This window comes from Centropristis striata, chromosome 22 (genome assembly GCF_030273125.1).
Source record: "Centropristis striata isolate RG_2023a ecotype Rhode Island chromosome 22, C.striata_1.0, whole genome shotgun sequence".
Taxonomy (NCBI): domain Eukaryota; kingdom Metazoa; phylum Chordata; class Actinopteri; order Perciformes; family Serranidae; genus Centropristis; species Centropristis striata.
The window spans coordinates 25,637,258-25,654,419 of record NC_081538.1 but is presented as its reverse complement, the minus strand read 5'-3'; the positions used below and the strand labels follow the sequence as shown (position 1 = coordinate 25,654,419).

At 34.1% G+C, this 17,162-nt stretch overlaps 1 protein-coding gene across 1 annotated transcript; it reads left to right on the top strand.

Annotated features, from left to right (window-relative positions):
• The first annotated feature begins 4,442 nt into the window (after positions 1-4,442).
• LOC131960329 (peroxisomal succinyl-coenzyme A thioesterase-like) lies at positions 4,443-14,971 on the top strand. Its single transcript, XM_059325504.1, has 11 exons — positions 4,443-4,920; positions 5,568-5,773; positions 5,848-5,947; positions 7,808-7,998; positions 8,130-8,293; positions 9,663-9,782; positions 9,851-9,933; positions 10,027-10,123; positions 10,715-10,795; positions 11,558-11,699; positions 12,601-14,971. Exons 1-11 carry the CDS (start codon positions 4,805-4,807, stop codon positions 12,723-12,725), a joined length of 1,425 nt encoding a protein of 474 aa, XP_059181487.1. The 5' UTR covers positions 4,443-4,804; the 3' UTR covers positions 12,726-14,971.
• The last annotated feature ends 2,191 nt before the right edge of the window (positions 14,972-17,162 follow it).

The window sequence follows — 17,162 nt, the reverse complement described above, 5'->3', positions numbered from 1 at the left end:
TGTTTTATTTTTATTTAAATTTACAGTTGTTAATTTTTCATTGGATTATATTTAGTATAATAGTCCATAAATGGCTGCCATATTGTGTAAAAGGTATTTATCTTACCTCTCAGGGTGAATTTTATTTTTTCTAACTGCAAATGTTTCATTATATCTATTAAAGAACTATAGGGGGAAAGTGTTGTGCTGGGACTCTTCACCTGTGAGCGTACTCCGGTTAGGGACACCGTTTTGACTTTAACTTCTTTATCTCAAACTTTTTCAGCAGCAGGTCATTACACACACACTTATGCAACACATGCTGATTCTAAGGCCCCCGAACGTAAACCTAGCTGCCCTGTAAACTGCCCGACTCAAACAGACTGAACTAAAAAGTGCCTAAATATAATTATTAACCTGTATAAATCAACAATATCAATATAATCAAATTAACAGATTAATAGGGTGTATTTTCCGGTCACAAAGGGAATTTATAACAATATCATTCATTAAAGATTGATAGACTGGAGGATTTTTTTGTTTCCAGTTCAGCAGAATTAACTTGATCACATTTTTATGTTAATACTGAACCACAGTCATCAAATCATTTACTTTTATAATCCCCTCCCTTTTTATTTCTTTGATCATAAATAGCCTGTGTAAGCTGTGTGTTTTATTCTCTCCACAGACGCAGTCACGACTTTAGTTTAAAAGTATCCGCATCAAAATGTCCTTGGAGTATCAAAAGGTAAACTGTTTGATAAGGAAGAAGGTTGCAAACAGATTGTTTTATAAAGTATCCTGCACTGGACTGGAATTGTGCACATATGAACATATACTGTATTTTATTTTTATTTGTTTATATTTTTTTATAGCAATGCACAGATTTATATGAACTGTATATTACACTTTCACATGTCTTGCAGCAATAGTGGATGTAGTGTCTTTGTTGTTTGTTGCTGTAGTTGTAGTTTTATTTTTATTCATTATTTTAACCTGTGGGGGTCAGTAAATCTTATATTCCAAATATTTTTTTTATTCGTATAAGAAGTATTTAACTGTTGCAAGGCTAATTTTGGCTACTTAAATATACTTTTAAGTGGTTTAACTTATAAAAAAGGCATAACCATTTTACATTGATCATGTTTTCATGTTAACACTGACCCACAGTCATGAAATAATATACTTTTATAAGTAAATTATTTACTTTTATCCCTTATCTGTGTGTTTTATTCTCTCCACAGACGATTGTCCACCATGTCCCACACGGTGCGTCCGGTCCTCTCTGTTGTCCCCTCTCGGGCTCTGGTGGATGAGAAGTTCAGGGTGCTGGTGGAGAATCTGCCTCCAGGAGCTCCAGTAACACTTCACTCCCTGCACCAGTCTGAGGACAAGGACTACTGGGAGGCCTACGGACACTACATCAGTGATGAGAGAGGAGCCGTGTCCGGTGGGTTCTCTTCCTTTTTATCTGCTCAAACTGAGTATTAAACCTTAACTCTTTATCGGGCGAAAAACTATATTTGGTAACTTCCGTGGATATCAAAATGGGGTCCCCATGTCTCTCTGTTTGGTCGTAGAACCACATTGATTCCTTCCAGCTAATCAGCAAAGATCAGATTCTCAATATTTTGAAAAAAAAAAAGTTGCAAATTTACTAGATTAAAGTGGCAAATCTACAAGAAAAAAAAGTTGCAGATTTAAGAGATTTAAAGTGGCAAATCTGCTCGAAAAAAGTCACAAATTTACGAGAAAAAAGTTTTTGAAAAGCAACTTTTTTCTCTCAGATTCACCACTTTAAATCTCATAAATCTGCACATTTTTTTCTCGTAAATTTGCCACTTTAATCTCGTAAACTTTTTTCTTAAAATATTACCCCCGTCCCCCGGGTCCGTATGTTTTTTTACACATTCTGGCTGTATGTAATATCCTCCAATATTCTCTAGGGTTGAAATTTGGAATTTGCAAGTATTTCAATGAGTGCCCTATTAAGGGTTAAAGTGTGTTTTTTTTGTTGACATTTTAATGATTCTGTAGTTGCAGATGATTTCAGTTTCGGGGGAACGTACAAAGATGGGGGTACAGTGACTTAGTATGCTTAGTTGTGTTATCGGTGGCGGCCATCTTTTCGGACGTTCGTATACCCTCAGAGATTGGCAGAAACGGTATTCTTTTGTTTTTGGTCAGTGACATAAATAAAGCACACACAATTTCACCGTTGGAATGATGACTACAATGACTTCTGCCATCAGGGTGCCTCAAGAGTGGCCTGTGGATGAAAACAACTATATGATATGGCGAAATATGGCTCTACCAATTCCAGAGGATCCCTCACTGAAAGTGGAAATGAGTACACCTATATGTGGCTAGATAAGATTAATAACTGTGATATGGTAAATTAATACATTGACGTAAAACTATTTATTCTTGAGATGCATTTTATAAATAAATCTTTTAAAACCTCCAATTTCTCTCCATCTGTTGTTTTATGATGAGATTCTTCAGAGATTTCAAACTATGCCCTTTAACCTCATAATGTGTGTGTGTGTGTGTGTAGCGAAAATCGCATAAAGTTACCTGTGTGTGTGTGTGTGTGTGTGTGTGCGTGTGCACGCGCACGTGTGTTTGAAACATGTGTATGCATGTGTGAGGAGTGTGAGCGCTTACGCGCATGTGTGTGTGTGTGTGTGTGTGTGTGTGTGTGTGTATCTGTAACTGTAATCACATCAAAGATCAGAGGCAAGCAGATCAAAGCAATCAACAGAATTAACCGACACCTGTTAATGAAAGAGTGACAGCAGCCAGAGGTGGACTGGAATTTCTGGCCTCGAACAGAAAGCATTTTTGGCAAAACCATAATACCTATCATTGATCCGACTTCACTTTGAGCGTCCTGAGTTCTTCCTGAACGTCTACATATGTTTGTTTTTTTCAGAAAAATGAAAAAATAGCTTTGTTAGAGCAATCTAAAAAAACTGTTCCATATCCCTTTTTCAAATATCTCCCTGCGTTTTTAATATGGGACCCAATGAGGCTGTTGGTGGTGTTGGTGCCGCATCTGTGCGTCGTACGCCCAAACTATAACTCTGACAGCTTTACCAGAGGATTGTGAGTGTGAAGACAACTTTTCCTACGTGTCAATGTATAAATTATTTCTGTAGAGTGAAATTTGCAGCCTGGAGCGCAGTTTTAAAATTAATTTTTTGACAGTTTTACCTCTCCCTCTACACTCTGAGCGATGACATCACACACTCTGACACGAACATTCCGTGCAATACACACCCATTATTATAGAATTTCTCCAAAAATGATCATGGTCATTGAACAGGGATTGATAAAAAACTATATGACCTATCGAAATGCAAATTAATACACCAATACACAAGACTTGTGTCTACTGTTTAAAGTTTGAATGGAGTCTCTCTGTGAAATTATGCCGGAGAAGTAGACGTTTAAAAATCTCCAATTATTGTTCTTTTTCGCTCATTTTTTTTTCGGCTGTCCCATTCATTTCAATCCAAAATTTTGGGCAGTTTTTCGCGACTTATGTCACGAAAAATTCCTATTCTGTAGAGAAAAGTAATAGCACACCGATCCCGATCAAACCGCATGTTTTGATATATAATTTGTCCTGCAACTCTTCAAGTTGTAGGACTAGTAGCGGGACGAAAAGCGTCCGGAAGAGGAATAAGAAAAAATTTACAGTATAACAGTAGTGCTCGGGGCTATTGCTGTATGGGACCAGTGCTCGGTGCGATTGCCCCGAGGCCCTAATAAATTACTCAATAAATGAATTAATATACCATTAAATGTGCTAAAGTTAGAGAATAAAAATAAATAAATTCCTTGATAAATAAATAAATATGCCATTAAATGTAACAAAAATTAAAAATTAAAAAATGACTTGATAAATAAATGAGTGCTATTAAATGTTCCAAAAACAGAAAACAAATAAATGTGTCTATAAATATATATGCCATTAAAGGTAACAAAAATAGAAAATAAAAAAATGACTTGATAAATAAATAAATATGCCATTAAATGTACCAAAAATATAAAATAAAAAATGACTTAAATTAATATGGCATTAAATGTGCAGAAGATAGGAAAAAATGACTTGATAAATAAATGAATCCCATTAAATGTCCAAAAAATAGAAAAACAAAAATACGTATCTATAAATATATAAATATGCCATTAAATGTCCTAAAAGTAGAAAACAAATAAACGACTCTATAAATAAATAAATAAATAAATAAATATGCTATTAGATGTACCAAAAATAGAAAATAAAAAATGACTCGATAAAATGTATAAATTATGCAATTAATACAATAATTTCCAATTAAATGGAACAAAAATCATTCATATACCAAATTCAGCCGCTGTGTGCAGCTGCGTCACCTAACACGACCTTGACTCTGATGTTTCCTGCGGTACCTAAACGCACCATTATGACTTTCTTCAGTGCTGTCAACGCGTGACACCATAATCCAAAATAACCTCTTCCTCTTCTAGGAACCGACTTCCTTTTAATGTACACTCCCTCAGACATATGTGAATTGTTAATAAGAACGTAGTGACCATCATAAAGATAGCTTTAAGTTATTTTTAAAACGCTTTTTCTTTTTTTCTCTCCAATAAATAGTCTCTGAAACTGGCTGTTGTAGGAGGAGCTGAACGCAACGGAAAAATGACGATATCATCGAGCTTGCTCTTTGACCTGTGTAACATTGTATCATTTATATAGTTTGATATAGTCTAGCAGTAGGAGATAACCTTTATCACCGACGGTTAAATTTCGCTCAGTTGTAAGTTTGTTGGAATGTCTTCGCCTGTCATGATGAGTGTGATGAGGTGTTTTAGGTTTACTAGAGTCAGACTGTGGTCTGTGTACTCTACTGCACAAAATCGGCAAGTATTTGCTCATAGCTGTCTCAGGTAGGTAACTTTACTACACTTTGACAGAAAAATACTGACTGAAGTAAAAGAGCTAAAACCACACTTCGAAATTACCCCACCACAAGTAAAAGTCCTGCAGTCACGACTTTAGTTAAAAAGTATCCGCATCAAAATGTCCTTGGAGTATCAAAAGGTAAACTGATAAGGAAGAAGGTTGCACACAGATTGTTTTATAAAGTATCCTGCACTGGACTGGAATTGTGCACATATGAACATATACTGTATTTTATTTTTATTTGTTTATATTTTTTTATAGCAATGCACAGATTTATATGAACTGTATATTACACTTTCACATGTCTTGCAGCAATAGTGGATGTAGGGTCTTTGTTGTTTGTTGCTGTAGTTGTAGTTTTATTTTTATTCATTATTTTAACCTGTGGGGGTCAGTAAATCTTATATTCCAAATATTGTTTTTATTCGTATAAGAAGTATTTAACTGTTGCAAGGCTAATTTTGGCTACTTAAATATACTTTTAAGTGGTTTAACTTATAAAAAAAGGCATAACCATTTTACATTGATCATGTTTTCATTTTAACACTGACCCACAGTCATGAAATAATATACTTTTATAAGTAAATTATTTACTTTTATCCCTTATCTGTGTGTTTTATTCTCTCCACAGACGATTGTCCACCATGTCCCACACGGTGCCTCCGGTCCTCTCTGTTGTCCCCTCTCGGGCTCTGGTGGATGAGAAGTTCAGGGTGCTGGTGGAGAATCTGCCTCCAGGAGCTCCAGTAACACTTCACTCCCTGCACCAGTCTGAGGACAAGGACTACTGGGAGGCCTACGGACACTACATCAGTGATGAGAGAGGAGCCGTGTCCGGTGGGTTCTCTCAGGTGTTTGTCTCGTTGGTATTTTGTATATTTTGTTTTGTTGACATTTGAATGCTTCTGTAGTTGCAGATGATCTCAGTTTCGGGGGAACTTACAAAGGGAAAGAAGCCATGGGTTTATTGTGGAGTATGCGTCCAGTCCCAGGCAGCCGTGACGGCCTCAGGTAAGACTTCCCATTAAATATAGCAAAAATAGAAAATAAAAAAGGAATAAATTATGCAATTAATGGAATTATATCCCATTAAATGTACCAAAAATAGAAAAAAATTGAAATTATGCAATTATTAAAATAATCTGCTATTAAATGTACAAAAAATAATAATAAATGAGTCAATAAATACATTAATATGCAATTAAATTTACCAAAAATAGAAATTAAAAAGGAATAAATTATGCAATAAATAGAATTATATCCTATTAAATGTACCAAAAATAGAAAAAAATTGAAATTATGTAATTAATAAAATAATATGCTATTAAATGTGCAAAAAAATACATAAGTTAATGACTCAATAAATTAATTTATATACCAATTAATGTACCAAAAATAGAAATTAAAAAGGAATAAATTATGCAATTAATGGAATTATATCCCATTAAATGTACCAAAAATAGAAAATAAATAAATGACTCAATAAATGCATTAATATACCAATAAATGTACCAAAAGTGGAAAATAAATAAATAATTCAATAAATATATTATATGAAAGTAAATGTACCAAAAATAGAAATTAAAAAGGAATAAATTTTGCAATCAATATAATTATATCCCATTAAATGTAACAAAAAGAGAAAAAAATTGAAATTATGCAATTAATAAAATAATATGCCATTAAATGTACAAAAAAAGAAAATTAACAAATGACTCAATAAATGCATTAATATACCAATAAATGAATACATTAATATGCAACTAAATGTACCAAATGTAGAAAATTGATTTTTTTTTTAATTATGCAATTAATATAATATTAAGCCATTAATGTTAAAAAAATAGACAATAAATAAATTACATAATAAATTAATTAATATGCTGATATATGTATAAAAAATAGAAAATTAAAAATGAATAAATTACGCAATCAAAAAAACCCAATAAATGTGTCAAAAATAGAAAATAAATAAATTACTCAATAAATACATTAATGTGCAATTGAGTGTACCAAAAATAGAAAATAGATTTTTTTAATAAAAAAAATCTATCTAATTCCAATAAATGTACCAAAAATATAATATATATAAATGGCTCTAGAAAAGAAATAATATGCCATTAAATGTACAAAAAATGAAAAATAAATAAATAAATGGCTCTATAAATAAAATCAAATCCCATTAAATATACCAAAGATAGATAATTTTCTGTTTATTAATTTGTATTTATTCATATTTAAATGTATTTATTTATACATTTTTTTTTTTATGTATGTATTCATTTTTAAGCTTATTTGTTTATTTATTTCTGTCTTTTTTTTTATACATTTCATTAGGAATTTAGTCATATTTCAAATTATGTCAGACCTCTACAGCTCGTTGCTCATCTCTGCTGCAGGCCAGAAGCTCGAGCTTCATTAGAAGTTGCTACAATAGGGGTGGGCAACTGGAGGCCCGGGGGCCACATACGGCCCGCACCCTCACTTGAAGTGGCCCTCAGTACAACTACATGCATTTGAGCATGAAATCTTAAAAGTGCAGTGTAAAAATGCAAAAAATTACGTCTTGCAATTAATGTTGGTCTGCTGTTCTTGCACTGAAAAAAAAAAAAAATCACAGTAAGTGGTTATTTTTTATTTGCTTCAAACCTTTTGTATTCCTATTTATACTGATATACATGCATTTGAGCATCAAATATGTTAAGTTGCACTGTAAACATATTTAAAATTGCAGTTTCATCATATCTGGTTAAGTGCACGGTCCTATATGTGGCCCTGTGGTCGTGTCGATGAAAATTGTGGCCCCCTCCAGCATTTAAGTTGCCCATCCCTGTGCTACAATAACACACTTTAAATCTGTTCACCCGTCAGGTTGAGAAAGTCGGACGTCTGCACGCCCCTGCTGGTCAACATCTCCGTCTACAGTGGACATGTAACGGAGGGCTTCAGGGAGCAGAGTCCTCTGGCTTTGGCGATCACAGAGAGATGGTACATGGCTCCAGGGGTCCAGAGGATTGTTATCAAAGAGGAAGGAGTAAAAGGGACCCTGTTTATACCTCCAGGTACACCTGAATCACCTGAAAATACACATTTCCTCTTCTTATCTTCCTTTGTTAGTCTCTTGAGAGACTTGTGACCCCTTTGTTTGTTAGACTTTTGCATGATTAATGATAAGTATCTTAATCTTAATAAGGTCCAGGACCCTTCCCCGGCATACTGGATATGTGGGGAGGCAGCGGAGGCCTGATGGAGTATCGTTCATCCTTACTGGCGTCTCACGGTTACATTTCTTTTGCACTGGAGTATTTCAGCCCCGGTGAACTGAAGTCAGCAGACACAGAGTTCGAGTACTTTGAGGTTTGTGTTTCTGATAACTATACTGAGTTGTTCATATGTAGATATAGTAAATGTCAAACAAAAGCCTCAAATATAATGTAAGATAACAAACAATAGATGCGACTGACAATAGAGTCAGTAATAGTAGAAAGATCAATAAAACTACAGAATACATTTCCTGCAGAAAATGCATGAAATGAATCACAAAGCAAAGCTGAAAAATGCAGAAAAATGTCATTGCATTGACTGCAATGCTAACCTGTAAGATAAAATGTAAAACTTACATTTGGAAGCTGAACTGCTCTACCAAAAGTAGAAAAAGTAAAAGTATTTGAGAAGTATACATACTTCGTGGCCCGTTTGAAGATTATATTAAGTCTGAAGGTAAAAGTATGGAAACGTTAAACACAATAGTAGCAGCAGTGGTGGAATGTAACTAAGTACATTTACTAAAGTACTGTACTTAAGAACAATTTTGAGGACTTTACTTGAGTATTTCTGTTCTATGTGACTTTATGCTTCTACTTCACTACATTTTAGAGGTAAATATTGTATTTTTTACTCTACTACATTTAACTGACAGCTTTAAAAACGCTGCTTACTTATATGCATCAAATCAAATAATCTAATAATATATTTGGAATATAAAACGATCTGAGTTTGTCATTCTGCATAACAAGAACTTTTACTTTTGATACTTACAATTTAAGTACAAAGTACAATTTGATGCAGATACTTTTACATCAGTAAGTTTTGAATGCAGGACTTTTACTCGTAGTGGAGTCATTTCAACGTGTGGTATTAGTACTTTTACTGAAGTAAGGGATCTGAATACTACTACCACTGGTAGTATGTAGAGACAGAGGTCCCAAAACATCCCAAAAGCAATCCACCAATCAGAAGCAGCCACGAACCAATGAATCAACTAGTTATTTCAGCTCTACTACATTGTGTCTAATGTGTTTAGTCGGATAGTAATTTGTTTTTTTCACAAAATCACATTTTTGGGGATTTCAATCTTCAAGTAATCTTCATGTATTGGAAAAAAGAAAAGAAAATGATATATATATATATATATATTATATTACAGCCTACCTCCCAGAGATAATATATATATATATATATATATATATATATAGAGAGAGAGAGAGAGAGAGAGAGAGAGAATTTTTTGCAGCCACACAAAACCCATGGTAGTATGTAGAGACAGAGGTCCCAAAAACATCTTAAGAGCAATCCACCAATCGGAAACAGAGAAAAAATTATGCAAATTTAGTCAGCTATCTAAAAGTGCTGAGTCAGGGTTGAGGAGTACTGTTGATAAAGCTCAGTCTAATAAGGACAAACACACATTTCCTTCTCTTGACTTCCTGTTTTCTACTTTGCACAGAAAGCATTTAATATCATCCAGAAACATCCTCAAGTGATTCCGGACAGAGTCGGAGCTTTTGGTCTTTCCCTCGGATCAGTTTTTACCATCATGTTGGCAGCTGAGAGCAACGTGATCAAGGCAAGTGTAAATGTAAAATATCTTGCAGCTCTTTTTCTATAACCTTGACTCTGTGACTGTTGTTGCAGCTTCAATGTGGTGTTTGTGTCAGCGGGAATCACCTTTATCCACGTGAATTGACCCTCAGAGGGGTCTTTCTAGTGTTGGCCAGGTAATATGTTTCAGAACTGTCAGTAACATAAATATAGCACAGAGTCTCACAGTCGCCCTGATGTTTTATTATTTTTATTACTTTTCATGGCAGCAAATCTCACAAGATACGCCACGATGAGAACAACTATGAGATATGGCGAGACATGGGACTGGCAATTGTCAACAATCCAACAAAAGGGAAAGTGGACGTAAGCACATTAATAATAATAATCTGACATTGAAGTCTGGCTATGTTTGTTTCTTTATAACTGCAATCAAATAATAGATTTGAGAGTAAACTGAGAGTCGACACTGCAAATGTTTAATTTTTTATTTTATTATAAACAAAACTGTTTATGATTTAAAAGCAAACTTTTAGATTTGTAAACAAAACTTTTATATTTATTAAAAAAACTTTTAGATTATAGAAGCAAACTTTGAGCTTTATAAACAAAACTTTTAGATTTGTAAACAAAACTTTTAGATTTGTAAACAAAACTTTTGGATTTGTACGAAACTTTTGGATTTGTAACAAAACTTTTGGATGTAAAAGCAAACCTTTGGATTTATGAACAAAACTTTTAGCTTTAAAAGCAAAATGTTTTGATTTATAAACAAAACTTTTAGATTTATAAGCAAAACTTTTAGATTAATAACAAAACTTTTTGATTTAAAAGCAAACTTTTGGATTTGTAAATAAAACTTTTGGCTTTAAAAGCAAAATGTTTTGATATATAAGCAAAACTTTTAGATTTATAAACAAAACTTTTGAATTAAAAAGCAAACTTTTTTTCTTCCAGGTGGGTAAAATAAACTGCCCGTTGATGCTGTTGAACGGTGGTGATGATCAGAACTGGCCCACAGTGGAGGCTGCTGAGGATGTGAGTACTGAATATGAATTAATTAACACTTAAGACGATACATTTATGAACAGAAGCCACGGACCAATGAATAAACATGATATTTCAGCTCTACTACATTGTGTCTAAAGTTGTTTAGTCCGATAGTAATTTAGTTTTTTCACTCATTGTTGAGAAGTGGGACAAAATCACATTTTTGGGGATTTTAATCTTTAATTATGTTGCCAAATATATTGCAAAAATAAAAAAATAAAATACCACTAGTAGTATGTAGAGACAGAGGTCCCAAAAACATCTTAAGAGCAATCCACCAATCAGAAACAGAGAAAAAATGATGCAAAAGCAAAAAAAATAAAAAATAATAATTAAAAAAATAAAATTATATATATATATGTATATGTATATATATAATTTTATTTTTTTAATTATTATTTATATAGAAACTTGAGAATATATATTGAAAATCTGAGAACATATATTAAAGTCTTCGGTTAAAACCTTTAGTATATATTCTCAGACTTTTATTATATATTCTCAGGTTTCGAATCCATATATATAATAATTTCCTGAACGGCACAGCATAATATAAATATATATATATATATATATATATATATATAAAGATTATTACAGCTGACCTCCCAGCTGATTGGACTTTTTATAATTTTTTGCAGCCACACAAAAAACTCACAGATATGCCATTCCAGATATGAATGAAAGGCCTCTAAGCACCACGGACATGAATTCAGTTTGTGGTGTTTTGACTTGACCTTTGACCCTCAGATGGCCCAGATGTTGCGTGCGGTGGGGAAGGAGCACCTGCTGACCAGAGTCACCTACCCGGACGCTGGACACCTGATCGAGCCGCCGTACTCGCCTCACTTCAGAGCCACGAAGTTCATAAAGGACATCACAAAAGAGAAAGGTGAGTGTTTTCTTTACCCTAATATTTTACTATAAAATTGTCCTTTAAATTTCAACATATTACTAATTCTGCATGATGTCCAGGACAAATTAACTAGAACTTAAATGCTAATAATAATATTTTGATTTTCAGATAAATCAAAAAATGTTTTATTATATTTAAGTTTTATTGTATATTATTTAAAATAATCATCGTGTATATATATATTTGTTTCCCCCCTCTCTTCACAAACCCACCTTTTAAAAAAAAAATTAATTGTATTTATTATATACATTTTATTGTGTATCATTTGAAATAATCATCATACTCAAGCCCCAGGCAAATCTATAATTATTTTTTATGTTGTTTTTTAAATAATTTTATTTATTATATATAGATTTTATTGTATTTTAAGCAGTCATCATACTCAAATCCCAGGTTAGACCTATTATTTTTGTTGTTGTTTTATCATTTTTTACTATACATACATACATATATATACTATCGCACAATTGACTTAAAACAATCATCATACTCAAGTCCCAGGTTAGACCTATCATTATTTTTTGTTAAAAAAATATTGTATTGTATATTTTATATATATATATATATATATATATATATATATATCTTAGGTCTTAGGTTAGACCTAGTCTTTTGGTATAAATATTTTATTTTTTATTTTAATATGTAATAAATTGAATTTGATATAATCTCAATCAGCGTTGAATTATTATATGGGACTAAAAAAAGATGAATAACCTCTGTATGCATTATGTAGTAGGTATGTTGTCGTTTTGTCCTTTATATATTTATATATAAAGACTATCAATAAGAATAAACATTTACATTATACAATTTACATTTTGAGACTCAGTGTGCAGCAGTATCTCTCTCTCTCATACATCATTGTGTGTTTCAGTGATTCTGCTGTGGGGAGGACAGACCAAACCACACGCAGACGCTCAGGAAGACGCCTGGAACAAGATCTTGTCTTTTCTGCAGCAGCATCTGTACTCCAACACAACTCCCAAAGCCAGGATGTGAGAGATTACTGAAAGCACAGCAGAAGATGAAAACACGAAGTGCACCATGGTAGCAACCTGTCAATCATATGGGAGCCCCGCACTAAAGCATACCCTGCTGTATTGTCTATTTTACTCTAAATGGGACAATAATTTTAAAAAATGATCATTTTGTATTGAAGAAGACTTGAAACTAGCGATTGAGACCATAAACTCATAAGGAGAATATTTACTGAGGTAATATCTCACGTAAGAAGTAGGGTCATTTTTCTTTTGACTTTAATTCAATCACACTACTTTTTGCAGCCAGTGGAGTCGCCCCCTGCTGGCCATTAAAAAGAATGAAGGTTAACGGCACTTTCACAATGTTCATAACCATAGACTGTATAAATAATGGACGTAGTGACTGTGATGTCCCCCATTGGTTTGTGGACCGCCTGTTTAAGGCATCGAGTTCAGCGTTACACTCGTTGCCATCTTGTTTCCGATACGGGGAGCAGACCATATCTGGACTGTGGAGGAGGAGAGGGATCTGATCACTGACTACAGCCTCTCTACACCTCAACCTGACTGAGAGAAGCTGCTGCTAATTCATGTTAGCATTAACTGGGATGTTAGTTTTGGCTAGCAAAAAGAAAAAAAATGTTCGTTACTTACCTCAGAAAAATAAACAGCGACTCCTTGGAGTGTCTGTCAGTCCAACCAAACGCTGAACAAGACATTTTTAATGAATAAAACTTGCATATAAACATTGAGTGAAACATCATTCAGTGAAAATACAGTGTGAAAGGGTCAAAGTTGTGAGACCAAACCGCGAAACCTCTTTTTTGTATATCTCTATATATGTGTATATATATATATGTTACGTCCTTGGGGTACGGTGTGTGTTTTTGGTTTTGTTTTGTTGGTGCCTCAGGACCGCAGCAGCGTCACTTGCTCCGCAAGAGGGAATCCCCGCTGGGTGACGCCTCCACCGAAGGCCGGACCGAGTGTTCCCCTGGCTCCGCCCGCTGTCCGCTCGTTGGTCTGGCGTCCAATCACGTGCCGCACCTGCCTCCATCTCGGCCTTAAGAGCAGCTTCGCGGGGCTGTGGACGCCCTTCTTCTTTGTCTTTGCATGGCTTTGTGTAAAGTGTGTCTCTTGGTTTGATAAGAAGGTATTTGAAAACCTAGTGTGGGTATTGAGAAATTGAGGCACTCGTGTGGTTTGACTGTTTATTTAGTCTCACTAGTTTATGGGTGGTTGCATTGCTGTATTTTTGTTTGTATAGAGTAAGAGTAAGCGTAGTCAGCCAGAGTTCCTTTGTTTGTTGTGTTTTAAGTAAGATATTTTGGGGTGGGGGAAATTGAGTTAGGAAGATTGTTTTAGTTTGTTTGTTTTATGAGTTGGCGCCACCCTTCGCCCTTTGTTCATTGCCTCACATTACATCAACTTGTATCTAGCCTGAAGAAGGTTCTCTTTTCGTTACCTTTGTTTTATTTTGCTATTACACAATAAAATCTGTAATTGCTTGAGTACACCGGCGTTGTGTTGCTTCCCTTTCCCCTAGACCCCAACTGGGTTGTAACAATATACATATATATATATATATATATATATATATAACTTTATTGACACGTTGCCGTGGATACACATTGTTCTGCTTCTCTCCTGGTGACGGCTCGCCTTGCTAGCCACCTGTCAATCAAAGGTAGCCACGCCCCAAATCATACGATTCTTTATCTTATATTTTCTTCTAAATGGGGCCATTATTTGAACGATTATCAAATTGTCTTGAAGATTTTTTATTAGCGGTTGAGACCATAGTGTTGTCCTAAAAAAAATTCTGAGGTAATAAATCAAGTGAGAAGTTTTCTCATTTTGTATCGAAATGAATGGACCAAAATGCTTCTGCAACCTTCGTCAGAGTGTGTTTGTGTTTGGGCCACCAAACTATCATGTTCATTGGTTCAATGTGTTGACCATGTGCCTTCACTCTGATTATTTGAAATGCAGTTTTAATGAGCACGTTAGGTTGCTCATTTTGGTTAAATTCTTCCTCTAGTTTCATTATTTTGTGACCACAAAGCCATTAATTATTCAGATCAAGCTTCAGTGAAAGTTATATTTATGTAAGTTGTGGATGTCTGGAAAGTATGTCAGGAAATGTATTTTATTGTACATAGTATGTATTTTATATGATTATGTAAAAATGATTAATGATGAATTAAAGTGCTTCATTTTGTAAAATCATGGTTGATGCACTAATTAAATTAATCAACTTTCAAATTGTTTCAGTCTTACTTTTTGTTTATTTAAATAAAAAAAATGTTTTTCTTTTTCTAACACGTACTGCAATTTTTTAATATTTCAGTTAACCAGCTGATAGAAGCCTCAATCAAATTACACAGTTTATAACTCTCCCAGGAGGTGATTTTCGGTGTAATGGCAAAATAAACCACATGTGAAATAAGACCAAACAGAGACACCAAGTGACCACAGAGAGAAACAACATGAATAAAAAAAGACTCAAAATGACTACAAAAAGTATACTGTAAAAAAAAATCATAAAGTACAGCATGTCATCAAATTAAAATACAATATAGGCCTACAAAAAAAGATAAGGGGGGTAGTTTTTGATAAGTAATTGTTTTTGTTCGGTTTTTGTTTTTTGTTTAAATTTTTTTTATCTCATGTTATGTTGTTACGTTCCTGTTATTGTTCACATTCATGTATGTTGGTCTTTTTGTTGCACTGTTAAAAAGCATTAAAAAGTAAATTACGAAAAAGGTAAGGGGGTAATTAACAATTTATTAAGTCATATTTTAATTATAAGGAATATATAAAAACAAACAAATCTGTCTTCCTTTATGACCAGCATATTTTTCAAAGTTGTTTAAGGGGAAATAATTATATAAACAAATAATTTAAAATAATTTATAAAGCCGCTGTGTGTGTCGCAGCACAGCGTCTAACTCACTCACCTCGATGCTGCTATTTCTTGCGGTCCACAAACGCAACAGCGCTGCTTAGAATCACTGTTTATGTGGTTAAAATATTAAAAAATATAATTAAAGTAACCTCTTGCTTCTAGAAACCGAACTGTTTAGACTTTGTGATTACTTTTTAATTCATGAATTAATCTCCGAATCACCTCACCTTATTTTTATTTATTTATTTACAGTCGATGTATGTCACGTACAGGACTTGAACGCAACTCGACCTATGTTCGGAAAGGGACCTTATTTACAACAGACGTTAAATAAACAGTCTGCGGTCAGGACCAAACGCTGCCCGGCTGTGTTTCTGGTTGACTTCAGTTAGGGTTTTTTAGCCGATATCGGCAGAATTGTCACATGTTTATCTACTGCGGTGAAGTTAGTTTGAAGTTGGATATTCGACAGACATTCGCTTACGGGTAAACCTCTGTTTTACTGCGGTCGAGCCAACTGCGTTCATGCCAGCGGTCTCTTCTTTTTGCTTGGTCGAGTCAGCCGATCCGACATTTCGAGTGCGCCTGTATTACAAGTAAATAGGTAGAGACGGCGTTAGCGCTGAGAAAGTACAGTGTGTAACAACTTCCTCTTTTCAAAATAAAGTGTTGAGGAATGAACAACAATAAAAAGAGATGTCAACACTGGTTATGAGAAATTACGTCATATGAAATGTGTTTTTTACATTAAAAAAATAATATAGAATATGGACAGTGTTAAACTGTGTCCCATTCAGCCAGTGTAGTGTACTATAATCCAACACTGATTTTGCGTCATTAAGTCACATGACCTGGGAGCTATTGAAAATACATTTTTTGACATTAAAAGATTAATAGAAGATATGAAGAGTATTAAGCTGCAATAAAAAGAGGTGTGTCTCATTCTGCCAGTGGAGTACTATGATCCAACACTGGTTTTGAGTCATTAGGTCACATGACCTGGAATCTATTGGGATAAAATGCTAATATTTAGATATAGAAATTAATAAAAAATATGAACAGACTTCAAATGTAAAAAGAAGAGGTGTGTCTCATTCTGCCAGTGGAGTACTATGATCCAACACTGGTTTTGAGACATTAGGTCACATGACCTGGAATCTATTGAGCAAAAATGCTAATATTTAGATATAAATATTAATTAAAAAAATGTGAACAGACCTCAAATGTAAAAAAAAGAGGTGTGTCTCATTCTGCCAGTGGAGTACTATGATCCAACACTGGTTTTGGGTCATTAGGTCACATGACCTGGAATCTATTGAGCAACTGAACTGAGGAGAGCCTGCATCTGTCTCTTAAATTAACATACTTAATTGGTGAAATCCTATTGGTCTAGGGACCTCATGTACAGCTGATGGTGCAAGTGGGTGACCTTCTGAACAGAGAGGCTGACTCTAGAGGCAGATGACTAGAGGCTACAGAATGCAGTAATACTGTGACAGAGGACCACAGATATGTGGGAAAAAGCTGGGGGGGGGGGCGCCATTGTCA